We start from the raw sequence: 21897 nt of genomic DNA, 5'->3' as shown, positions 1-21897 counted from the left end.
TTCAATCAATCTTTATTTCATACTCAAGAGGCCACAGGCCTTTAGTACATAATACAATTCCACATAATTAATAATTACAATAGAACATCAAATTGAAATAAATTATTTTCTTCTTATTCTACCCCAGATCTTCAAGGGTGTGTTAAAAAATAAATATACATGAAGTGAAACTGATAAGTAAAGAGCTGACAGATCTAAGATCTAAGGCACACAAAGAAGCCAGGCAGGGTAACAACAAGCATTATGTCGTTTGGTGCAACAAGGCCAGGAATTAAGCCACTGACAATCTGCTCCCTGTGCAGACACTCTATCAACCATAACACTGTGGTGGTACTAAAAGAGACATGATGACCTCGTGTATTCTCACCATGAGAAGAGCGCCCCTGCCTTGGTGAGGGCGAGGCTGAACTGAGCCCCACAGTACACCCTGATGATGTCCTGGCCCATCAGCTTCTCCACCAGCTTGGGGGTCTTACACCCGTCACTGCCCCCCCGGCCCAGCTTCCCGTAGTCCCCGTCCCCCCACGAGTAGACAGCACCTGTGGGTAGTTTCATCAATACATGCATTTGTTTGTTATTCAACGCTGCACTCAATATTCACGCCATGTGACACGCTGTAAATAATCAATCCTGGACAGACAATGTAGTGAATGAAATTATGAACCGATCAATTAGAAGCTACTTCATCGGGAAAAGGCTAAAATAAAAGTTCAGAAATTAAATTTTAGTGATTTTTGTTAAGTCCATGGAACATGAAACATATCCTGAGTTGGCAGAATTTTAAGACATTGATAATATCTGGCACTTAAGTCTCTGCCACGTCCATACACTAACATCGTCTTCAATGACAAATTGACATAAAGGAGATTTAAAACTACAGAAGATTGTAGAATAACAACTGTGTCAAATTATTCCCACCTGAATAAAATACTATGCCAATAAAATCAACAATTTTGCATATGATCATTAATACCAAACATCTCTTAATAACAAAATATATTCGCCATCTATTTACCAGTATCTGTGACAGCGACTGTCTGAGCGTCTCCGCTGCCACATGCGATGTCGATGATGCGGTGACCCTTCAGTGCTGTGACGAGGCCGGGGTAGGTGCTATCCTCGCTGCTGCCGTGCCCAAGACGGCCGTAGTTGCCCCTCCCCCACGTGTATAGTTCCCCGTTGGCTGTGACAGCGGTGCTGTAGGTGCTGCCGCTGCAGATGTTCACGATGTGCTTCCCAGAGATGCCGGTGATGAGGGTGGGCTCGTCACGGGAGCTGCAAGATGGAGCACATCATGATGAACTCATGGACTCTGATTTCTTGACATTGTAGTAGACACTGTTTGTTTTATTTGTGGTTTAACACCGCACTCTGCATTATTCCAGCTACATGACAGCAGTCTGTAAAAAATCGAGTCTGGATCAGACAATCCAGTGATTGACATCATGAGCATCGATCTATGCAATAGGGATACGATGACATGCATCAACCAAGTCAGCGAGAGTGACCACCCAATCCCGTGAGTCGCCTCTTGCAACAAGCATAGTCGCCTTATCAGCAAGCATGGGTTGCTGATGACCTATTTAAACCCGGATCTTCATGGGCATAGTCTGCTATTAAACAAGTTCATATCTAATACATTTGTGTGCTCACATCAGTATAATACTGCACATTTTAAATTCTTTTGTTGGATGTTACAATACATGCATAATAGATATGGTATATATAGACAGGAAGCTGGTAATGAACAATTTTGCCTTTTTGATCACAGGAATCAATTAAGTTGCTAATTTCTGAATTCAATCATTTCAATTTGACCTTACTTTGTAAACTTTGCCAACTTTGCCAGCAAATGTGCTTGATTTTTTCAAATGCAATATACTGGTATTTCAAATTGTGGCAAAACTGTAATACCGTACACGATAAAACATTAAAACATTAAAACATCAACAATAGCAAATACAGCATCTTTGCACTGGTACATTCACATGAGCATACACGTTTGTATTTGTGTAGTTTTGTGTTGATATATTTGATATAAAAAAACACTCTGATGATATTCTCTATTTACTTTTCCTATCACTCATGCAGACCCTTGTTTCAGCAGACAAAAGATGAAGGTGAATGAGTAGTGAGTACACAGCCTAAAGCATCCTATTGCTACAGCTGGACAAAGAGTGAATCTTACATGCAGTCCCTTGTTTCAGCAGACAAAAGATGAAGGTGAATGAGTAGTGAGTACACAGCCTAAAGCATCCTATTGCTACAGCTGGACAAAGAGTGAATCTTACATGCAGTCCCTTGTTTCAGCAGACAAAAGATGAAGGTGAATGAGTAGTGATAACACAGCCTAAAGCATCCTATTGCTACAGCTGGACAAAGAGTGAATCTTACATGCAGTCCCTTGTTTCAGCAGACAAAAGATGAAGGTGAATGAGAAGTGAGAACACAGCCTAAAGCATCCCATTGTTACAGCTGGACAAAGAGTGAATCTTACATGCAGTCCCCATGGCCCAGCCTCCCACCATCGCCGTTACCCCAGGAGTAGACGTCCCCCTCTGCTGTCAGGGCAAGGAAGTGCTTGCTGTCAGGGTGGGCGGCCAGCTTGATCACCTCCTTGTCTCCGAACCCGCCCACAGGTTGTGGGGACTGCAAAAAGAGACATGGCTTTGACAATACACATGACTGAGTGAGTAAGGTTTTACTCCTTTTAGCAATATTCCAAAATATGACAGCGGAATATGTTATAAACTTGACATATTGTGCCCATGTGTGGAATCAAACCTGTGCCTTTGGTGTGACAAGCAAACACTATAACCAGTTGGCTACCCAACTGCTGCCATAGAACTGGACTGACTCAGTGGTCTCGTGGTAGAGCGTCCAACCGGAGAGCGGAAAGTTTCGGGGTTCAAACCCCAACAGCGTCATACCAAAAGATGTTTATAGATGGTACTTGTTACCCTGCCTGATGCTCGGCATTAAGGGGTTAAAACAAGGACTGGTCGGCTCGGAGTCATAATTATGTGTCTGAGTGAGGTGTTCATGTTAAACTGTGGCATTGTATCTCAGTGGGCAGGCACTATAAAATCAGCATTACTCGGGACTAGTACAAGCAGCCACACACACGTGAGCATGCATATTGCTATATATGAGCAATAATCTTGAACGCAGCGTTAAACCCTATTTCATATCACCTCACCTTAGACCCTGGAGTGAATGTTTGCTTGTTTGTTGTTTGCACCACAGTCAGCATTATTCCAGCTATATCACTGCAGCCTGTAACTAATTGAATCAGGGCCAAGCAAACCAGTGGTTGATATAAAGTCAGAGATCTAACCCACTCACCCACTGAGGCTCGGTACCTGAGTGGGTTAGATCGCTGACTTTGTGTGCTGGCGATTAGGTGCCTCACTCTGCCAGTGTGGGTTCGAATCCAAGACGGGACTAAAAAAAAAGTACGAGAATCTGTACTTTACTAAGAAAGTGTTATCCCAAATATAACATTTGTTACATTTGACCACTTTCTAAATGGCATTGTGTGTTCACAGTGGTTGATAGTAAGGCAAACACCTTTGGGGATCGATGACACTATATGCACTGTCAGTGCACCTGACCAATGATTCCTGATCTTTCGTAAAGCATCAAGTACTGGGAAGTATTCTGACCTGGCATCTCTACAGGGGAATGGAGTTAGCAAGGGAATGTTATCTGAAAATTTCAGCCAAGAATCCATAGACATCTTCACTGCCCTACATCGACGCCTAGTGTACGCACCTGTGTCTCAGAGCTGTAGAACATGGTGTAGACGCGGCCTGTTCTCGTCAGCGCCAGAAGACACCTCTCGGCACACGCCACCTGCTGGATGCCACCCATGTCATTGAAGAAGTCCAGGAGGTGCGGTCCGTTGTTGCTGGTTCCGCCCATCCACCCCAGCCATCCCCACCCCATCACTTCCTGCGTCACTGCCGATCGGTGGTTCTGGGGAAACAAGCTCAAGATGACATACACATTATGGGCTTAACGACACACATCAAACCCTGGGATCCATTCCACAAAGCTATCTCAGCACTGGGGTTATTGTAATTCCCATACTTTAACATAGACTTACGACTGTCATTGTGCTGTGATCACTTTGTGGTGATCTTAGTGATGCACATGTCTGTATGAACATTTTGGAATTACAACTGTCTTAATGCTATGATAGCCTTGTGGATTGATTGAGTTGGGTTTAACGCCACTTTGAACAGTATTCCAGTTACATCACAGCGTGTGAGCTTGATTAGGGAGGAATGCCCGAATGATGCAGGTCTCAGGCGTTTACCACTTTGGTGCTGACAAACCTAGGGGGGGGGGAGAGAGAGAGAGGTAGGGGGCACGGACTGACCTTGTGGCTGGAGCTGGGGGGGAGGTTGGGTGCATGGACTGACCTTGTGGTTGGAGCTGGGGGGGGAGGTAGGGTGCATGGACTGACCTTGTGGTTGGAGCTGGGGGGGAGGTAGGGTGCAGCCAGTCTGTCCAGATGGGCCATGATCACCACGGCACTCTGTCTCAGGTCCACGGCCGTGTTCTCGTCTTCAGGGTATGTCAGATATCGCAGGAAACATTCTGTGGGGCTCACATGGAAGGATCCCGTCTGTAAACAAGCAGGTGAATATCAACCTTACAGCTGGTCCAAGTCAGTGACTGTACCAAGGGTCTAAAACTACCAATGCCTGATGCCCAGTCACATTTACAGGCCAGGCAAGTTACTTCATCTATGGAACTTGACCAAGTTAAATCTCATATAATTTCAATACAGATTTAACAAAACTGGTGCTTCATTTAGATGTTCCATATTAGCATGACTACTCCTTAGCTCTTGTTAAGGGACCAGTCATTTATTACAGGGGGATGGGTCAGAGTGAGTGAGTGAGTGAGTATGGTTTTACGCCGATTTTAGCAATATTCCAGCAATATCACGGCGGGGGACACCAGAAATGAGCTTCACATATTGTACCCATGTCGGGAATCGAACCCGGGTCTTCGGCGTGACGAGTGAACGCTTTAACCACTAGGCTACCCGACCACCCCGGGATGGGTCAGAGGTTTTTTGATCCACTGATGTACTGAAAATAATCTCACTCCCCAAATGATTGTCATCTTTTGGATTAGCTGCCCTCTGTCCTTGCACTTTTTTTCAAGACCCACCCACAATATGTGTATTTTTATATGAACCTTCCCTAGAGACCTCCCAATTCCCGCTGACCCATTCCCTATAATAAATGACCGGTTCCTACTGTTGATGAAATAAGCCAACAGGCAATGTGAAAGTAAACGGAACTTGTCGAGTATGATTTGTACCAAAGGTTAATTAATAAAACTACCTTTGCGTCCCCTCTCGTAAAACTACCAAACACCATGACCTGTAAAGATCCGGGGTAAAATAGGGCTTCAGCAACCCAAACTTGCCATAAAAGGTGACTATGCTTGTTGTAAGTTTATCTAAAGGGATCGGAGAGTCAAAGCGCTACAAGTCCTTTGTGTAATGGGGCCTGGATATGGTTCTATGCCCGCAAAAAGTACCATATTTGTTTTATGCCCTAGTCATCAAAATTATAGCCATATCATCAGCCTGTGCCAAAGAGTTTTGAGTCTACTTGCATGAACTTGTCTCTAAGCACCATTTTCAGATGACTTAGTCTCATTAAACTGACCACCATGAACTGAGTTTACTGGACTGAACAGATCTGATCAACCCTGGCTTCAAACTTATCAGTGATGTCACAGACTGTAACTTGTCACGATGAAGTGACTGTATCCGGAGCAGACAAACCACTGTGGGAGTCAACCACATCACAGCTGAGAGTTGGTCACCAGCCATTGTGGCCCCCTCATCCACAGTAAAGTTTCCTCAAATGATAATCACAGGGCTCTGTTCGAATTCATAACAAACATCTTCAACAGTGATTAAAATTCCCCCAAATGTCAGTCAGACAACCAGACTGGCAACTTTGCAAAGTTACCAGACCAGATAAAATGTTGCCAGTCTGAATTTTCTGAACATTAAACATAAGAATAGTACTGTTCAATGTTAATTTCCAAAAACTAATAATAAAATAGAGGACTGTCAAGTTAGTAACTTTAACTCATCAAAATTTTATTCATCGATAATATGTTAAACATTTACAGTTAATTTACCTCTTATATTGAATAAAAACTAGACTGCTATGGTAATTTAGGGAATACAATAAAGACAATTTTTCAAAACTGACTGTCCATCAGCAAAAGAGACCGTCTTGGACTGCGGATATGTAAACACTGCCTTCAACTTACATCATCCCATCTGGACATTTCAAAGATCCGAGACTTGGAATTGTGGACACTCTCGAAACGTTTGATCAGCGGCAGCAGTGGAGCGGAGATGAGGCTGCTGCTGATGCGGTTGTCGTATTCATGGTGACTGTTGTTCCAGAGGTTGAGGAGAAGTAATACTGATGACAGGATGTGACTGAGAGATCCTCGCTGGACTGCTAGTTCCAGGAGGAGAGCTAGAGCGATCTGCTGGTCCTGGACTGGAATCTTACTGGAGCCTCGGGCACTGCTGCTGCCGCTCAGGTCTCTGCAACAAGAAGAAGAGTGTGAGTGAGTGAGTGAGTGTGTGTGTGTGAGTGAGTGAGTGAGTGAGTGAGTGAGTGAGTGAGTGAGTGAGTGAGTGAGTGAGTGAGTGAGTGAGTGAGTGAGTGAGTGAGTGAGTGAGTGAGTGAGTGTGTGTGTGAGTGAGTGAGTGAGTGAGTGAGTGAGTGTTTGTGTGAGTAAGTGAGTGAGTGAATGAGTGAGTGGGTAGGTGACTGGGTGGGTCTGGGGTGGGTGAGTGAGTGAGTGAGTGAGTGAGTGAGTGAGTGAGTGAGTGAGTGAGTGAGTCTGGGTTGGGTGAGTGAGTGAGTGAGTGGGTGTGGGTGGGTGCGTGAGTGAGTGAGTGAGTGAGTGAGTGAGTGAGTGAGTGAGTGAGTGAGTGAGTGAGCAGACATATCACCTCTTGAAATGACAAGAATGTACTTCATATATTGAACTCAGATCTCACCAAGTGAGTGAGGGAGTGAGTAAGTTGGGTTTAGTGCCAATTTTAGCACTATTCCTTCCATATCACACCTGGAGATATCCAAGATGGGCTTCATATATTGTACTCAGGTAGGCTCAGGTCTTTGAAACAACAATTGTATTTGTTCGTTGTTTAACGCCTCACTCAGCATTATTCCAGCTATGTGATGGCGGTCTGTATGTAATCAAGTCTGGACCAGACTGCTACAGTGATTGATATCATGAGCATAGATCCACGTCATTGGGATACGATGACATGCATCAACAAAGTCCACGAGCCTGACCACCTGATCTCGTTAGTCACCTCTTACGACAAGCATGGGTTGCCAGATCTTCAAGAGTGGCAACAACAAGTGTGTGAGGGAGTGAGTGAATTGGGTTTAATCGTATGATTGTCATTCTAGACGTAAGTGAGTTATCAAACTCTACCTTGATGCAATAAACCAGAAGTTGTTATCCATAGAGTTGTATGTTATCTTATGAATTGAGTTTAATGCTGACTTCTGCACTATTCCAATCATATCATTGCTGGAGACATCCAGCATGGGCTTCACATATTGTACCCAGGTGAGATGAGCCGATATTCTAACCAGTATTCTAACCAATCCAATCCAATCCAATCCAATAGGCTCCCTGACTACATGTCTCAATACCTACATAAATACATGAAAAATGAGGTGATCCAAAGGTGATTAAATAGCTGACAACCTTTCTTTTAACAGAGAAGTAGATGGGTACTCTCTTCATCTTTCCTAAGCACAGTGATTTTCTTTACTTTAGTGTTACTGATTTATTACCACTGAAAGTGAGTGAGTGAGTAAGAATGGTTTTACTCGGCTTTTAGCAATATTCCAGCAATATCACGGCAGGGGACACCAGAAATGGGCTTCACACAATGTACCCATGTCGGGAATCGAACCCGGGTCTTTGGCGTGACGAGCGAACGCTTTAACCACTAGGCTACCCGACCACCCACCACTGAAAGTGAATAGGCTGGGTTTGTCTGCCGTTTGTGAACAGTATCCAAGTCATGTCTCTCTGCCTGCAGGAAGGACCTGGAGGGGGACACACTCATCCTGCTACCCTCGAGTGGAGGAGGACACACTCACCCTGCTACACAGCGGAGGAGGACACACTCACCCTGCTACCACTGAGTGGAGGAGGACAAACTCACCCTGCTACCACCGAGTGGAGGAGGACACACTCACCCTGCTACCACCGAGTGGAGGAGGACACACTCACCCTGCTACCACCGAGTGGAGGAAGACACACTCACCCTGCTACCACCGAGTGGAGGAAGACACACTCTCCCTGCTACCAGCAAGTGGAGGAGGACACACTCACCCTGCTACCACCGAGTGGAGGAGGACAAACTCACCCTGCTACCACCAAGAGGAGGAAGACACACTCACCCTGCTACCACCGAGTGGAGGAACTTGGTGGCTCTCTCCACCACCTCCAGCCAGACGGAGGAGACAGACGCCTCGTCAAACAGCGTGGCTTCAGGCAGAGACCGCAGGGCGTCCAGCGACTCCTGGAGCAGCTCACTACACAAGTCAGCATCTTCACCTGAACGCCAGGCTCGTCGAAGGAATGCAAACGCAAAGCTCAGAGCTGCCCGGGATCCCACTCTCGCAAGTCCCATCGTGGCTTTCTCTGCTGGCTTTGAGGAGGAACTGAAAGTAAACAACATAGATATCAATGGCAGTCAAGACCATCAGCATCACAACCAACATCATCCACACCACAGCAACATCATCCACACCACAGCAACATCATCCACATCCACACCACAGCAACATCATCCACACCACAGCAACATCATCCACACCACAACCAACATCATCCACACCACAGCAACATCATCCACACCACAGCAACATCATCTACACCACAGCAACATCATCCACACCACAACCAACATCATCCACACCACAGCAACATCATCAACACCACAACCAACATCATCCACACCACAGCCAACATCATCCACACCACAGCAACATCATCCACACCACAGCAACATCATCCACACCACACCAACATCATCCACACCACACCAACATCGTCCACACCACAGCAACAACATCAACATCATCAACACCACAGCCAACATCATCCACACCACAACCAACATCATCCACACCACAGGAACATCATCCACACCACAGCAACATCATCCAAACCACAGCAACATCATCCAAACCACAACCAACATCATCCATAAATGACACTCCTGCATGACAGCGCCTACCTTTTCTGCTTGTTGAGGTTGCTCTGGTTAGCTTGTCTTTTCTTGGTTGGAGCCCTTTTGTCATAGGGACTTTGTCTACATACGGCGGTGAAGTATCGCTCCAACACTGCCAGTCGCTGGTGTAGTCGCGTGGCCGACAACGTTGTCGCTGCCGACTGAATACACAGATGCTGGTGCTCATGTAATAGGGAATGTAGGCATTCTTTGAGCTTGTTGATGTCTGAAATTCACAGTGGAGTAACATCATATTTGTGTTTTAATATATACCATATTTACAAAACATACATCTCACCCTCTCCCCACCCACCTGGCTGATGTCCCCAAATCCCCCTCCCATCTTCTCCCCATCCCTATTGCCCCCAAATCCCCTCCCATCGTCTCCCCACCCATACACCTACCTGGCTGATGCCTCCAAATCCCCCTCCCATCTTCTCCCCATCCCTGTTGCCCCAAAATCCCCTCCCACCCTTTCCCCACCCATACTTACCTGGCTGATAGCCTCCAAATCCCCCTCCCACACTCTCCCCACCCCTGTTGCCCCCAAATTCCCTCCCGCCCTCTCCCCATCCATACACCTACCTGGCTGTTGCCCCCAAGTCCATGACTCAATGACAGGCATCGACGGCTTGGGCTGCGTCGCCTCCATCGCCAACAGCGCTGATTCCTCCTGGTCCAGCTTCTGACAGGCTGGGCAGTTACAGCCATTGTCGGGTCCACAGTGGCCATCGCAGCAAGGGCAGGACAACACCTTCATGCCACAGTAGTATTTACCGGTGTCCCCTGCAATGAAAAGCAACAACTCATAACAACAATCTTATGAGAATCGTTATGTCTGAAATGTTGAGTAATGTTACGACATAAACAAGAGGCCCATGAAGTGTCAAGGTGAGATATAGGAGGTCCTCATACTGGTTGCTAAATTAACACAGGGAAAGTTGGCTTGTTTGTTGCTTCTCATTCAATACTTTTCCAGTAGATTCAAGTCAGGACCAGACAAGCCAGTGATTGCTTTTATGGGGAATGTCCCCAACCATTGGGGTACAATGCCAGGCTTCTTATGACCAGTGGGTACCTATTCTGACCTGGAATCCCCAGGGTAAGACCAGCATAGGTTGCCAGGTACCTATTCTAACCTGGAATCCCCAGGGTAAGACCAGCATAGGTTGCCAGGTACCTATTCTAACCTGGAATCCCCAGGGTAAGACCAGTATAGGTTGCCAGGTACCTTTTCTAACCTGGAATCCCCTGGGTAAGACTAGCATAGGTTGCCGGATACCTATTCTAACCTGGTATATCCAGGGTATGACCAGCATAGGTTGCCGGGTACCTATTCTAACCTGGAATCCCCTGGGTAAGACTAGCATAGGTTGCCGGGTACCTATTCTAACCAGGAATCCCCAGGGTATGACCAACATAGGTTGCCAGTGACCTATTCTAACCTGGAATACCCAGGGTACGACCAGCATAGGTTGCCAGTGACCTATTCCAACCTGGAATACCCAGGGTACGACCAGCATAGGTTGCCAGTGACCTATTCTAACCTGGAATACCAAGGGTACGACCAGCATAGGTTGCCAGTGACCTATTCTAACCTGGAATACCCAGGGTACGACCAGCATAGGTTGCCAGTGACCTATTCTAACCTGGAATACCCAGGGTACGACCAGCACAGGTTGCCAGGTACCTTTTCTAACCTGGAATCCCCAGGGTAAGACTAGCATAGGTTGCCAGTGACCTATTCTAACCTGGAATACCCACAGATCAGAAATACCTCAAGATGTCTAGAGTGTACACACCTCTGTAAACAATCGTTACATTAACAAAACCATAGCATGAGAAGCATGAACGCATGAGCGTGAGAGTGAACTCCAGCATCACCAACCGAATGATCCCCCGAAACATGTGCACATGATTGTTTTTAGCATCCACCAAACTGACCATAATTCACCTTAAACCTGCAGCAAACATAAAGTATGTGTAAAACCTGTGTTCGTGTTACCACAGTAACCTCATAACAAAGTTAACGGCATCCAATTTTCACGCTCAACATGTGTTCTGCAAGGTTTAAAGTCATCATCAATCATCTGATCACAAAAAATTCCACTGCAAACAATCCTGGACAGAGTTGTAGCAACCAAGTCGAAGTTAACAAAACACAAGGCAGAAGGCTTCTGTACCTCACACTTAATGTTCAATTGAATGAGAAGAAACAGCACTTAACGATGATGTCAAACCTCACACCTAGCGCTGCACACAAGTCTATGTTGAAGTGCATGATATCAAACAGCACTTAACGATGATGTCATACCTCACACCTAGCGCTGCACACAAGTCTATGTTGAAGTGCATGACATCAAACAGCACTTAACGATGATGTCATACCTCACACCTAGTGCTGCACACAAGTCTATGTTGAAGTGCATGACATCAAACAGCACTTAACGATGATGTCATACCTCACACCCAGTGCTGCACACAAGTCTATGTTGAAGTGCATGATATGAAACAGCACTTAACGATAACCTTGGCATACCTCACACCTAGCTCTGCACACAAGTCCATATTGAAGTGTATGACATAAAACAGCACTTAACGATAACCTTGGCATACCTCACACCTAGCTCTGCACACAAGTCCATATTGAAGTGTATGAGATAAAACAGCACTTATCGATCACCTTGGCATACCTCACACCTAGCGCTGCACACAAGTCTATGTTGAAGTGCATGATATCAAACAGCACTTAACGATCACCTTGGCATACCTCACACCTAGCTCTGCACACAAGTCTATGTTGAAGTGCATGATATGAAACAGCACTTAACGATCACCTTGGAATACCTCACACCTAGCGCTGTACACAAGTCTATGTTGAAGTGCATGATATGAAACAGCACTTAACGATCACCTTGGCATACCTCACACCTAGCTCTGCACACATCACCAGTTTCTGTTGAAGAGTATGAGGAAACAACACTTAATGAACTGATTGTTCTGGGTGGTTCAACGTCTTCAGTATCAACCAGCGAATGAGTCTGTGTAGGACTTGGGTCAGCTCACATAGATCACTTTGTGAAACACCAGCAAAAGTACTTTCCAGCAAACATGATTGTGTCTATATTAAAGTCAATGAGATGGTCAAAGAAAGATCACTTTGTAAATCACCTTCTGTGACATCCATCTTCTGTGACATGGATGAGTGATTCTGTCTAAGTAACACTTAACAAGAGATCCAGTGCATGAATGATTCTAAGTTACACTTAGAAGACATGCAGTGAATGATCCACTTAAAGATCACTTTGTGAAACATCATGCTTGACTTTCAGTGAATGAAGATTGATAAAGCACTAAAAAGTCACTTTGTGTAAAATCATTCATGATATCCAGTGAATGAACGATGTGTTAATGTCAAAATAATCGATACAGTCCCACCACTTCAGATCGCTTTGTGAACATCATCTGTGATATCCAGTGAATGAACGATGTGTTAATGTCAAACTAATCGATCCAGTCACACCACTTCAAATCACTTTGTGAATCTTCATCAAAGACGTCCAGTAAATGAATGATTCTGTCAATGGAAACTTTAACAAGATGGTCACAGAATGCAAAGATCACTTTGGGAAACAACAGCAACACCCAGTTCAACCAAAGTATCAAACAATGAGCTGTCCAAGGTTTCCCAAACACCAGAACGTTCACACACACGTTCTACACTCATCCACATCCCGGTGTTCTGAGGTACATACACTGTATCTTTAGACACGGAATTCACTGAAAAATATGCACCTGTTCAAATTTCAAAAACAACAGTCAATATGGTAAAATACACATTCACTTCAAACCCAGTTCCAAGGCATGTGTTTTTTCGCGACAAAGTAAACATATAAAGATGTACCCACATTACAACCACATTAAGTTCCACTGTACGGACGATATGGAAACTGACGGATGAGCAGGAATCCCATTTTCATTAATTACCATGATTATCGAAACATCAAATGATACAGAAGTATTTTGGTACCGACAAAAATGTGGGGGTGAGGTTCCCTCGCTTGGCCCATTTAGCGATCATCAGATCTCAAAATAAGCACAGAACTATTTTGTCTCCATGTAGTGATGTTTTCCTCAGCTGCGGCAAGGATTAGCGGCAGCTCGGAGTATGGTAATTGAAGCAGCAATTACGCCTTTTGGCTGGGATTCAGCCATTCACTTAGCATGCTTTGTGGTGAGGAGCAAGTGTGAGAACCGTTAGGCTTACATCATAGAGTGATGCTGGAATATGTGTACACAGATGCACATGTCCCTTACATGACGTCTTCATCAATTAATTGTTTTTCCTGAGACACGGCATGATAAATTCCCGTTTATTCTGTTCCTTAGAAACACTTCCAAAAGCTACTTTTTCACTTGCTGTTTGTTTGTTGGTTTGTTGTATAACGCTGCACTCAGCAAATATCAGCTATATGACGGCAGTCTGTAATTAATCGAGTCTGGACCAGACAATCCAGTGATTAATATCATGAGCATCGATCCAAGCAATTGGGATTGATGACATGCAGCCTGACCACCCGATCCTGTTAGTTGCCTCTTATGACGTTTGAGAATCTAATTTGGTCATAGGTACAAAGAAACATGATGATATATTATTAGAAATTGTTCCATGGCCTCATTCCATAAGTAATCACAGTGTTGAGATCATCCTCGATTATCCTCGATTATCCAGTGTATTATTATATCTCCATTCTATTTGGATAACTGGCCTGCACCCATTAACCACCACAACTTCATTTTGGAAGTGACCTCACTATCTCAATCACTTCATCTCTAATTTGGCACAGAATGTCTCATGCTATAGAGAATAATATGATTGGATGGCTCTTTTTTAGTGTTGTGCCATTCGAATCCATCTTCCCAAGGCAAGGGTGTTCACAGACTATAAAAGTCCAGTTTCAACCCATGCAGGACTAGGCTGGAATTATGGAGTTATATTTTGGCTGGACAAACGAGCCTATGCATAGTCCACTCAAAATCGCGTAATGAAATCAACATCAGGTTTGTAAATTGCAGGATTTGCAAAGCATGTGTACCGTCAAATTGACATCAACAGATATTTTCCAAATCCTTTCATGCTTTTTATCAAGAGGCTCAAATGATCTGATGCACTTCACAAATTAAGACCTGTTTTATATTACAATATAGATTTTGATTATCGATCAGATCGTCTTGACTGGGCACCACCATATTATTTGAAGCAAATGCAAGTTACATGAGAGGTGGAATCTGATTGGTCAGTAGGAGGGACATAGAAGGGACATAACTTGTAAAAGCCACTGGTGGCGCTAAAATCGAGTCCAGAACTTCCATCAAAGTTTGGCAAGGGTGGAAACTGGACTTTTACAGTCAGTTAACTTCCTTGAACATGTTCGAATCAGGCTGAAAATGAAGTGATGGTGGTGAAAGGGTTTAGGGCATCTATTTAAATGGAACAGAGATGTACTACACTGGATAAGGATGGGTCTAACCTGCATACATTAGTTTTAGCCATAAGATTGCTGGAGTGGCGACCAGACTTTTGCAACTTTCACCAAACTGCCGTTAATGCCCTACTGTTTGTTTGTTTGTTGTTTAATGCTGCACTCAGCAATGTTCCAGTTATATGACGGCAGTCTGTAAAAAATCAAGTCTGGACCAGACAATCCAGTGATTGACATCATGAGCATCGATCCACGCAATTGGGATCACCCGATCCCATTAGTCGGGCTTTATGGCAAGCATGGGTTGCTAAAGACCTATTCTATACCGGATCTTCACCAATGCCCTACTGAAATCTATCCATGATTATTTACATGATTTAGTCACACCATCCCTGGTGCAACTAACAAATAGTCAAAAACATGCTGAAACAGTCCTGAAACATTTGTGTAAGCTCAGTTAAAGACAGTCTATACAGTAACAATGATGCCAAGAGACAAAACTTAGGCTAGTAGTTGAGATTTGGGCACAGGCTGTCATCCAGATACCTGATCCTCCGTGAAAACCCTCCACAACATGCTCAACGTCCATGATTCTGTTTCTTTGTTTAACACGGCACTCAGCAATATTCCAGTCACATGACAGCTGTCCATAAATATCTGTCTCTGGACTACTCAAACCAGTGATTGATATTATGAGCAATGTCAGATGCTGTCGGGTTACACAACCCACAATCAACCATGACCTGACCACCCCATCCACCCTTTTGCGACGTACGGTTGCTGGGGGCCTATTCTAACACGGAAATCACCACAGGACCAACTCAATGATAACAATTCATCTTGACCACAAAAATGTGGTCAAACAAGAATTTCAAATGATCTGGATTTAAATACTATCCAACAAATTAACTTTATTTTGATAGGTGAGGTGAAATGGGGTTTAACGTCGCGTCCAAGATTATTGCACTTATATAGCGACATGGCTGCTTGTTCTAGTTCGGACTGATGCCGATTTATAGTACTAGCTCACTGAGATACCATGCAGCAGTTTAACATGAATAACCCACTCAGACACTGTGTGCTGACTCCAAGCTGACCAGTCCTTGTTTTAGCCCCATAATGCCGAGCGTCAGACAGGGTGACAACAATAACCATCTTTTAACATCTTTTGGTATGACGCGGCCGGGGATCAAACCCCGGACCTTCCACTCTCTGGACGGACACTCTAACACTAGACCACAGAGACAGGTTTTTGTTTTTTTTAATAAAATGGTAATAAATAATTATGTAATTAATATAAAAGTATAAAGAATGAGCATTAGTGTTTGCTCAGTTGTATGTTGTTTTGTTTTTGTTTGTTGTTTAACGTCTCACTCAGCAGTATTCCCGCCATATGATGGCGGTCTGTAAATAATCCAGTCTAGATCAGACAATCCATATGATGACATGTATCGACCAAATCAGCGATCTTGACCGCTCTGTTAGTCGCCTCTTGTGACAAACTCTTCCTCTTTCCTTAAGGACAAGCATGGGTTGCTGAAGACCTATTCCACCCAGGATCTTCACGGGTTGCTCAGTTGTAGGAGTGTTCTAATTAAAGGAGGCATCAACGCACCAACAGCAATAACAGTTTAAGTAAATGTATCTTCCGGACCTCCATCTCATTTAGCTAATGTTTTCCACCTGTATGTTTTTACGCCCTCATCTGCCCCATTACCTGCTGGCTGCACACACCTGCTTCTGGTTACAATGATAAACATACAACTCAACCCAAGTGACATATCAAGGGCTGTTTCTAGAGTTATGCCCCTTGCATGCTGCAAGATATGCTGTACTGGTTGCTAACAAGTTGTTTGTTTTTTAATACTTTATTCTGTAGTCATACTTCAGTAAAATGACAGCAGCTTGTAAATAACTTTCATTTGAAGGTAAACATCTCAAAAGGAAAACTGTTGGACTTTGGAAAGTAAAACAAATTGTCATGCTGGGGCAGGTAACTGACTAAATTCGATAAACAGACTTGGTCAGTTTCAATTCAAGAAATGTGTTCTGATGTTGTTATTCCAAGCAGTGTTTCTGAAAAACAGGATATTTGAGATCAAATTTCTCAGTCAGCATTTGAGAAATGGCTGGTGGAGTGGTCTAATGAGCAGAGTTACATTCCTTAGATGTGCCAGGATCCATTGCTTGGGGGTTTGAAATCCAGGTTTGCCGGAAGTATGATCCTCGGTCTAGGAGCACCATCAGGATTTGCTCTCTATTGTGGACACACAATACAACTGAAGACAGTTACTCACAATTCAGTCACACACTCACATATAGTCAGGGATATATCTATGACTCCAAACTAAGTGCCCTTGGCAGACATAACGGAGGAAAAACATAATTGTGTTTAAAATTGGTACCTTCTTAAAAGTCTTTATTTTCATAATACAGGGCTATTTTAATAATTCATTCATTGAAATGAAAAACATTAAAGCCTCTATTTGTTTATTGGTCCTGTTGTCAGTGAAATGCTTTTTTGTTTGTTGTTTAATGCCACACTCAGTAATATTCCAGGTATATGATGGCAGTCTGTTAATAGTCGAGTCTGGAACAGACAATCCAGGGACAGACATCATGATCTACAGCTTGATCTACACATTTGGGATACGATGGCGTGCATCAACCAAGTCAGCAAGCCTGACCACCCGATCTCATTAGTTGCCTCTTACGACAAGCATTGTTGCCTTTTACGTTAGGCATGGGCTAGTGAAGACCTATTCATCTGAACAGAATGTTGTTCAATCTACAGCATGAACCTGCCAGATCAATGCCTAGTATTTAATACAACAGACAATAACACAAAGATTTATATTGTTCTATTCATATAACTTGGAATTTGTCCAAAAATGATGAAGTTGAACTGTAGATTGTAATATGTAAAGTTTCTATGTTTCAGTTCTTTTTACTTGAGCTCAATTTATGACTGGATCATACGCGAAGAAAACCCCCAAATCAAATGGTTTAGTTCTGCATTAACGACAAATAGTATGAACATAGGCAGTCAAACCCAGCATTGCTGCGCTATCCCACAGTTCAGAATAAGCCTCAGGAAGAAGAACGCAACACCAAAAAGTACCCAGGACTAAAACTCGACCTTGGAGATGTGCGGTTGGAGACAAAGTGATACTTTTTAACACAACATAGTTAAATGCTTCTTCTCTATCCCAGCCAACTTGTAAACAAAGATAGTTACCCAAACACTGCCAACATAAACATACCCCTACAATTCCGACTATTTCCTTAGAACTAAAGCAGCCTCCTATATTTTCCCATGCACTGATGGAGTCAATACTACAGACACTGCAGTCATATGTTCATGGATTTGGCAAACAGAAACATTATTAAGCTCTCATAGGTAGTGACCTTGACCTCATCAGTGCTAATGATATGCTCATCGCCTAAGTAAAGGAATGTGTTTGACAATGTTTGAAATACAAAATGTGGGGTAATGGATTATCCTGTTGTCTAGCGCAACCTGTGTGTGCGAGCCAGGAGCTGAGTATGTGATGGCATCAACATCCCCCCAGTTCATCCTTGTGTAGCGATGATGGATGGACACCTGTCACTGGAGAGGCAGCAGCTAAATAAGGAGCAGGCATCAAGGAAAGATAACTCTAGGTCTTCATGTGGCAGACTAAGAGTTGTTGAGGTAACAGGTACAGTATGCTAAAGGGTACGAGGTACGTGGGACAAGGCGCAAAGTACTTAGTACATGGTACACCTTGGTACAGGGTACAATGTGGTACACCTTGGTGTATGGTAAAACATGGTGAGACACAGTACACTCCAAGCTGACCAGTCCTTGTTTAAGACCATTATAATGCTGAGCACCAGGCAGGGTAACAAGCAGTACCATCTTTTAACATCTTTTAGTATGATGCGACTGGGGATCAAACCCTGAAACATCCGCTCTCCGGGTGGACATTCTACCATTAGACCACACAGGCAGTCGGTACAACATAGTACAACATGATACACCATGGTATAGGGTACTAAATGTTACATCATGGTACAGGGTACAAGGTACGACATCCTCCATGGTAATATCTGCAACATGGTACATGATACAACCATGCACAAGCTTTACCATGGTACACCTCAAGATTGTGTGTATACACAAGCTTTTTTGGACCGAGTGACCTTGATCTTCAACATCAACCAATCACATGCGAAAACATACCATAACACTGCTTCCTAAAAAAAATGAAACTATTTACAAGTTACGTCATTTTATCCTGAGTACACCTTTTTCTACAACTAGGATGTTCTTCAAGCTTGTCCATTTTCCAAACTGACAAAACGATTTTCTGACTAGACTTGTGGATATACCTCCCCTACATCATGTAATGCCCACAACAATAGGTGTCACTATTACACAATTCCTTCGAAGCGAGGCTCAGAACTTAATCAACCCTTGTACTTGACACACTTCTCAAATGCACTATTCATTACCTCGCAGCACACCACAAGAATAGCTTTCAGATAACAAGGCTTACACTACCTGTCTCCGATTTATTAATTCCCACCTCACTAAAATCGCAACATGAATGCCTTAGAATTATAAACTGTTTCCAGGACTAAATGATGATTCCATCTGCTTTGGATTAATTACGTATTAGCAAATACTTTACAGCCGATCTGAGTGATGAAGTAGACAGTTGAGATGTTCATGAAACCCAGTCAAGTGATGGATCTCTCCTGGGAGGACGCCACACCACATTCATGAAGACACTACCTAGCTCCTGGGTAGTTCTGGGCAGTGCTAAAACGATCTTAGCGCCACGATGATCATAACTACCACACGGTAACATCGATATACAACCACTGTAGCGCTAAGATCACTTTGAGGAAAGAGCCCCTGGAGTGATCACAGAGGTTATGTTTGTTTATTGTAAAACGCCACACTCAACAATATTCCAGCTAAATGACGATATGCTGTCTGGACCAGACAATCCAGAGTTACATCATGAGCATTGATGGACCAGACAATCCAGAGTTACATCAGGAGCATTGATCCACACAATTGTTGGGATACGATGACATGCATCAACCAAGTCAGTGAGCCTGACCACCCATGGGTTGCCGAGGGCCTATTCTGCACTGGATCTTCAAGGGTTTCAGAGATTATGAGTAAGTGAGTTTGTATCATGATGTGATGATCAAACTCCATAATTGATCATAGGAAACAATGTTTATTTTTCAAACAGGCCCACATAATATTGCTATAGTGACATCTTGTGAGTTCTACTGGTAGAAAGACCCAGATTCATATACTTGTTGCTTCATTCCACTCTCCATTTTTCCACCCAGAATTTGTGTCTTGTCCTGGTCCTATTCCTAGTCTACATGTCACATCATCAAACTCAGTTTGTTTTAATTTAACACTTTAGTGAATCCCACAGAGCTATGGTGCTGACAGACTAAGTTTACAATCACAGCGAATCTGGGATTCGAAGCCCAGAACATCAGATCCTCACACTCACATGTCTGTGTAAAAGAGTCCTGTCCTTCAACCCTACCCTCAACCCATCAGATGACACTGAGAACCTTAAAGTGCAGCTCAGGACACTCGGAGCAAGATCTTTCACCTATAATGCAGCTGTTGAGTGGAATACACTTCACAGATCTAAGATCACTTTCTGTACACAATCAGTTCAAGAAACAGATGAAGACATATCTGTTCCACTGACCTTTCCATATTTATATATATTGCCTTTGTAAGTGCTTTGTGCATAAGTGTGGAGGTCAGCTCCACATAAGAGGCTTTATTATATTATTATTTATTATTATTTATTATTATTTATTACGATGCTTACAGCTAGGGCACAACTCAGCCCAGTGGTTGAAGCACCCAGTGGACCACCCATGACGATGCCCGTGAATACTTATGGACAGACATTACTGCTGTAATATCAGCAATCTCTGTCTGCAAACTGCTTCTTTATTGTTCAAACAGAGATGTATTCAAAGCAAGTCAGAGTCAACTCAAATGATACATAAAGAAAACAAATTTCAATGATGGATAAAATCATTACAACAAATCCCAGACTCCAGACAGCTATGTAAACATGCTTTGGACAAGTTGCAGCTACTTGAGCGGCAGGAGACCTGTGTCTCACGTTGTCTTTCCCAGCTAGTGAGAAAACCAACCACTACAACTACTGATGGCTTCGTCTTGGCGATATGTCAAACCACGATGAGCAAACTCGGCATCTTACGGCGTCTTACAACGTTGTCATTGTTGAGCCCCAAAAGTGGACCAGATTCAGCACAGAACTTATCATGTGTGGTGCTCCAGACTGGGACGATCATCTTGCAAACACAATACAGGGATTCTCAAATTACCCAACTATTTTTAGACCCCAAAACATGTCTCTGCATTTGGTCCTAAACTGTTGCAGTATTTGTTGTTTACAACCAGTGTGACGCAAGGGAGAGCAGTGCTGCTGTATCAAGACGAGTGGGATGACGCAGGGAGCTCGGTTCTGCTGTATCAAGATGACAAGGATGATGCAGAGGAGCACGGCGCTGCCAGTTCAAGACGTTACTGCTCCCGGAGCAAGATCCTTCATTCACAGGTGGTGCAAGAGTACTACCTGCATTGAGAGCAGTGCTTACAACCTCAACATACTATGAATAGTTATTTGCTACACAAATGTGAACACTTGCCAAAATTCTGAACGCCTTTCCAGATGATGTCAGCGATAAGGTCTTTAGACTTGAGTACTAGCAGAACTAACAATGTAGCAGTTTATTAAAGGAAACATTTCAAGAATGGCATAAGGGTAACGTTATTATATTCATGCAGCCTCATGGATGTTGAACACAGACCTGTCAAGGAGGGGTTTGTTTGTCACAACGGAATCCTACATTATCCATCATTATCCATGTTGATGCTGATGTTGCCTCTGATGCAGGACAACGGGTTTGCTCCCCGTCAGTACAATGCACCTTGCCACAGAGCACCTGGCCACGGAGAACCTGGCCACGGAGCACCTCGCCCTAGAGCACCTGGCCACAGAGCACCTGGCATGGAGAACCTGG

At 43.8% G+C, this 21897-nt stretch overlaps 1 protein-coding gene across 1 annotated transcript in view; it reads right to left on the bottom strand.

The window, feature by feature from the left end:
- Nucleotides 1-21897, bottom strand: part of LOC139449611 (E3 ubiquitin-protein ligase HERC2-like) — a 147877-nt gene that overhangs the window by 75081 nt on the left and 50899 nt on the right. Inside the window, exons 4-12 of the mRNA XM_071231085.1 lie at nt 9911-10111; nt 9332-9551; nt 8490-8753; nt 6313-6598; nt 4472-4633; nt 3775-3978; nt 2498-2649; nt 1016-1275; nt 368-539 (exon numbers count right to left, since the gene is read on the bottom strand). Coding sequence (XP_071087186.1) covers nt 368-539; nt 1016-1275; nt 2498-2649; nt 3775-3978; nt 4472-4633; nt 6313-6598; nt 8490-8753; nt 9332-9551; nt 9911-10111 — 1921 coding nt within the window. The remainder of the gene's footprint in view (nt 1-367; nt 540-1015; nt 1276-2497; nt 2650-3774; nt 3979-4471; nt 4634-6312; nt 6599-8489; nt 8754-9331; nt 9552-9910; nt 10112-21897) is intronic.

The sequence above is a fragment of the Haliotis cracherodii genome, unplaced genomic scaffold (genome assembly GCF_022045235.1).
Source record: "Haliotis cracherodii isolate W230 unplaced genomic scaffold, xgHalCrac1.p SCAF_8, whole genome shotgun sequence".
Lineage (NCBI taxonomy): Eukaryota > Metazoa > Mollusca > Gastropoda > Lepetellida > Haliotidae > Haliotis > Haliotis cracherodii.
Note: the sequence above shows the minus strand (reverse complement) of the source record. Positions and strands in the feature narration are given on the sequence as shown.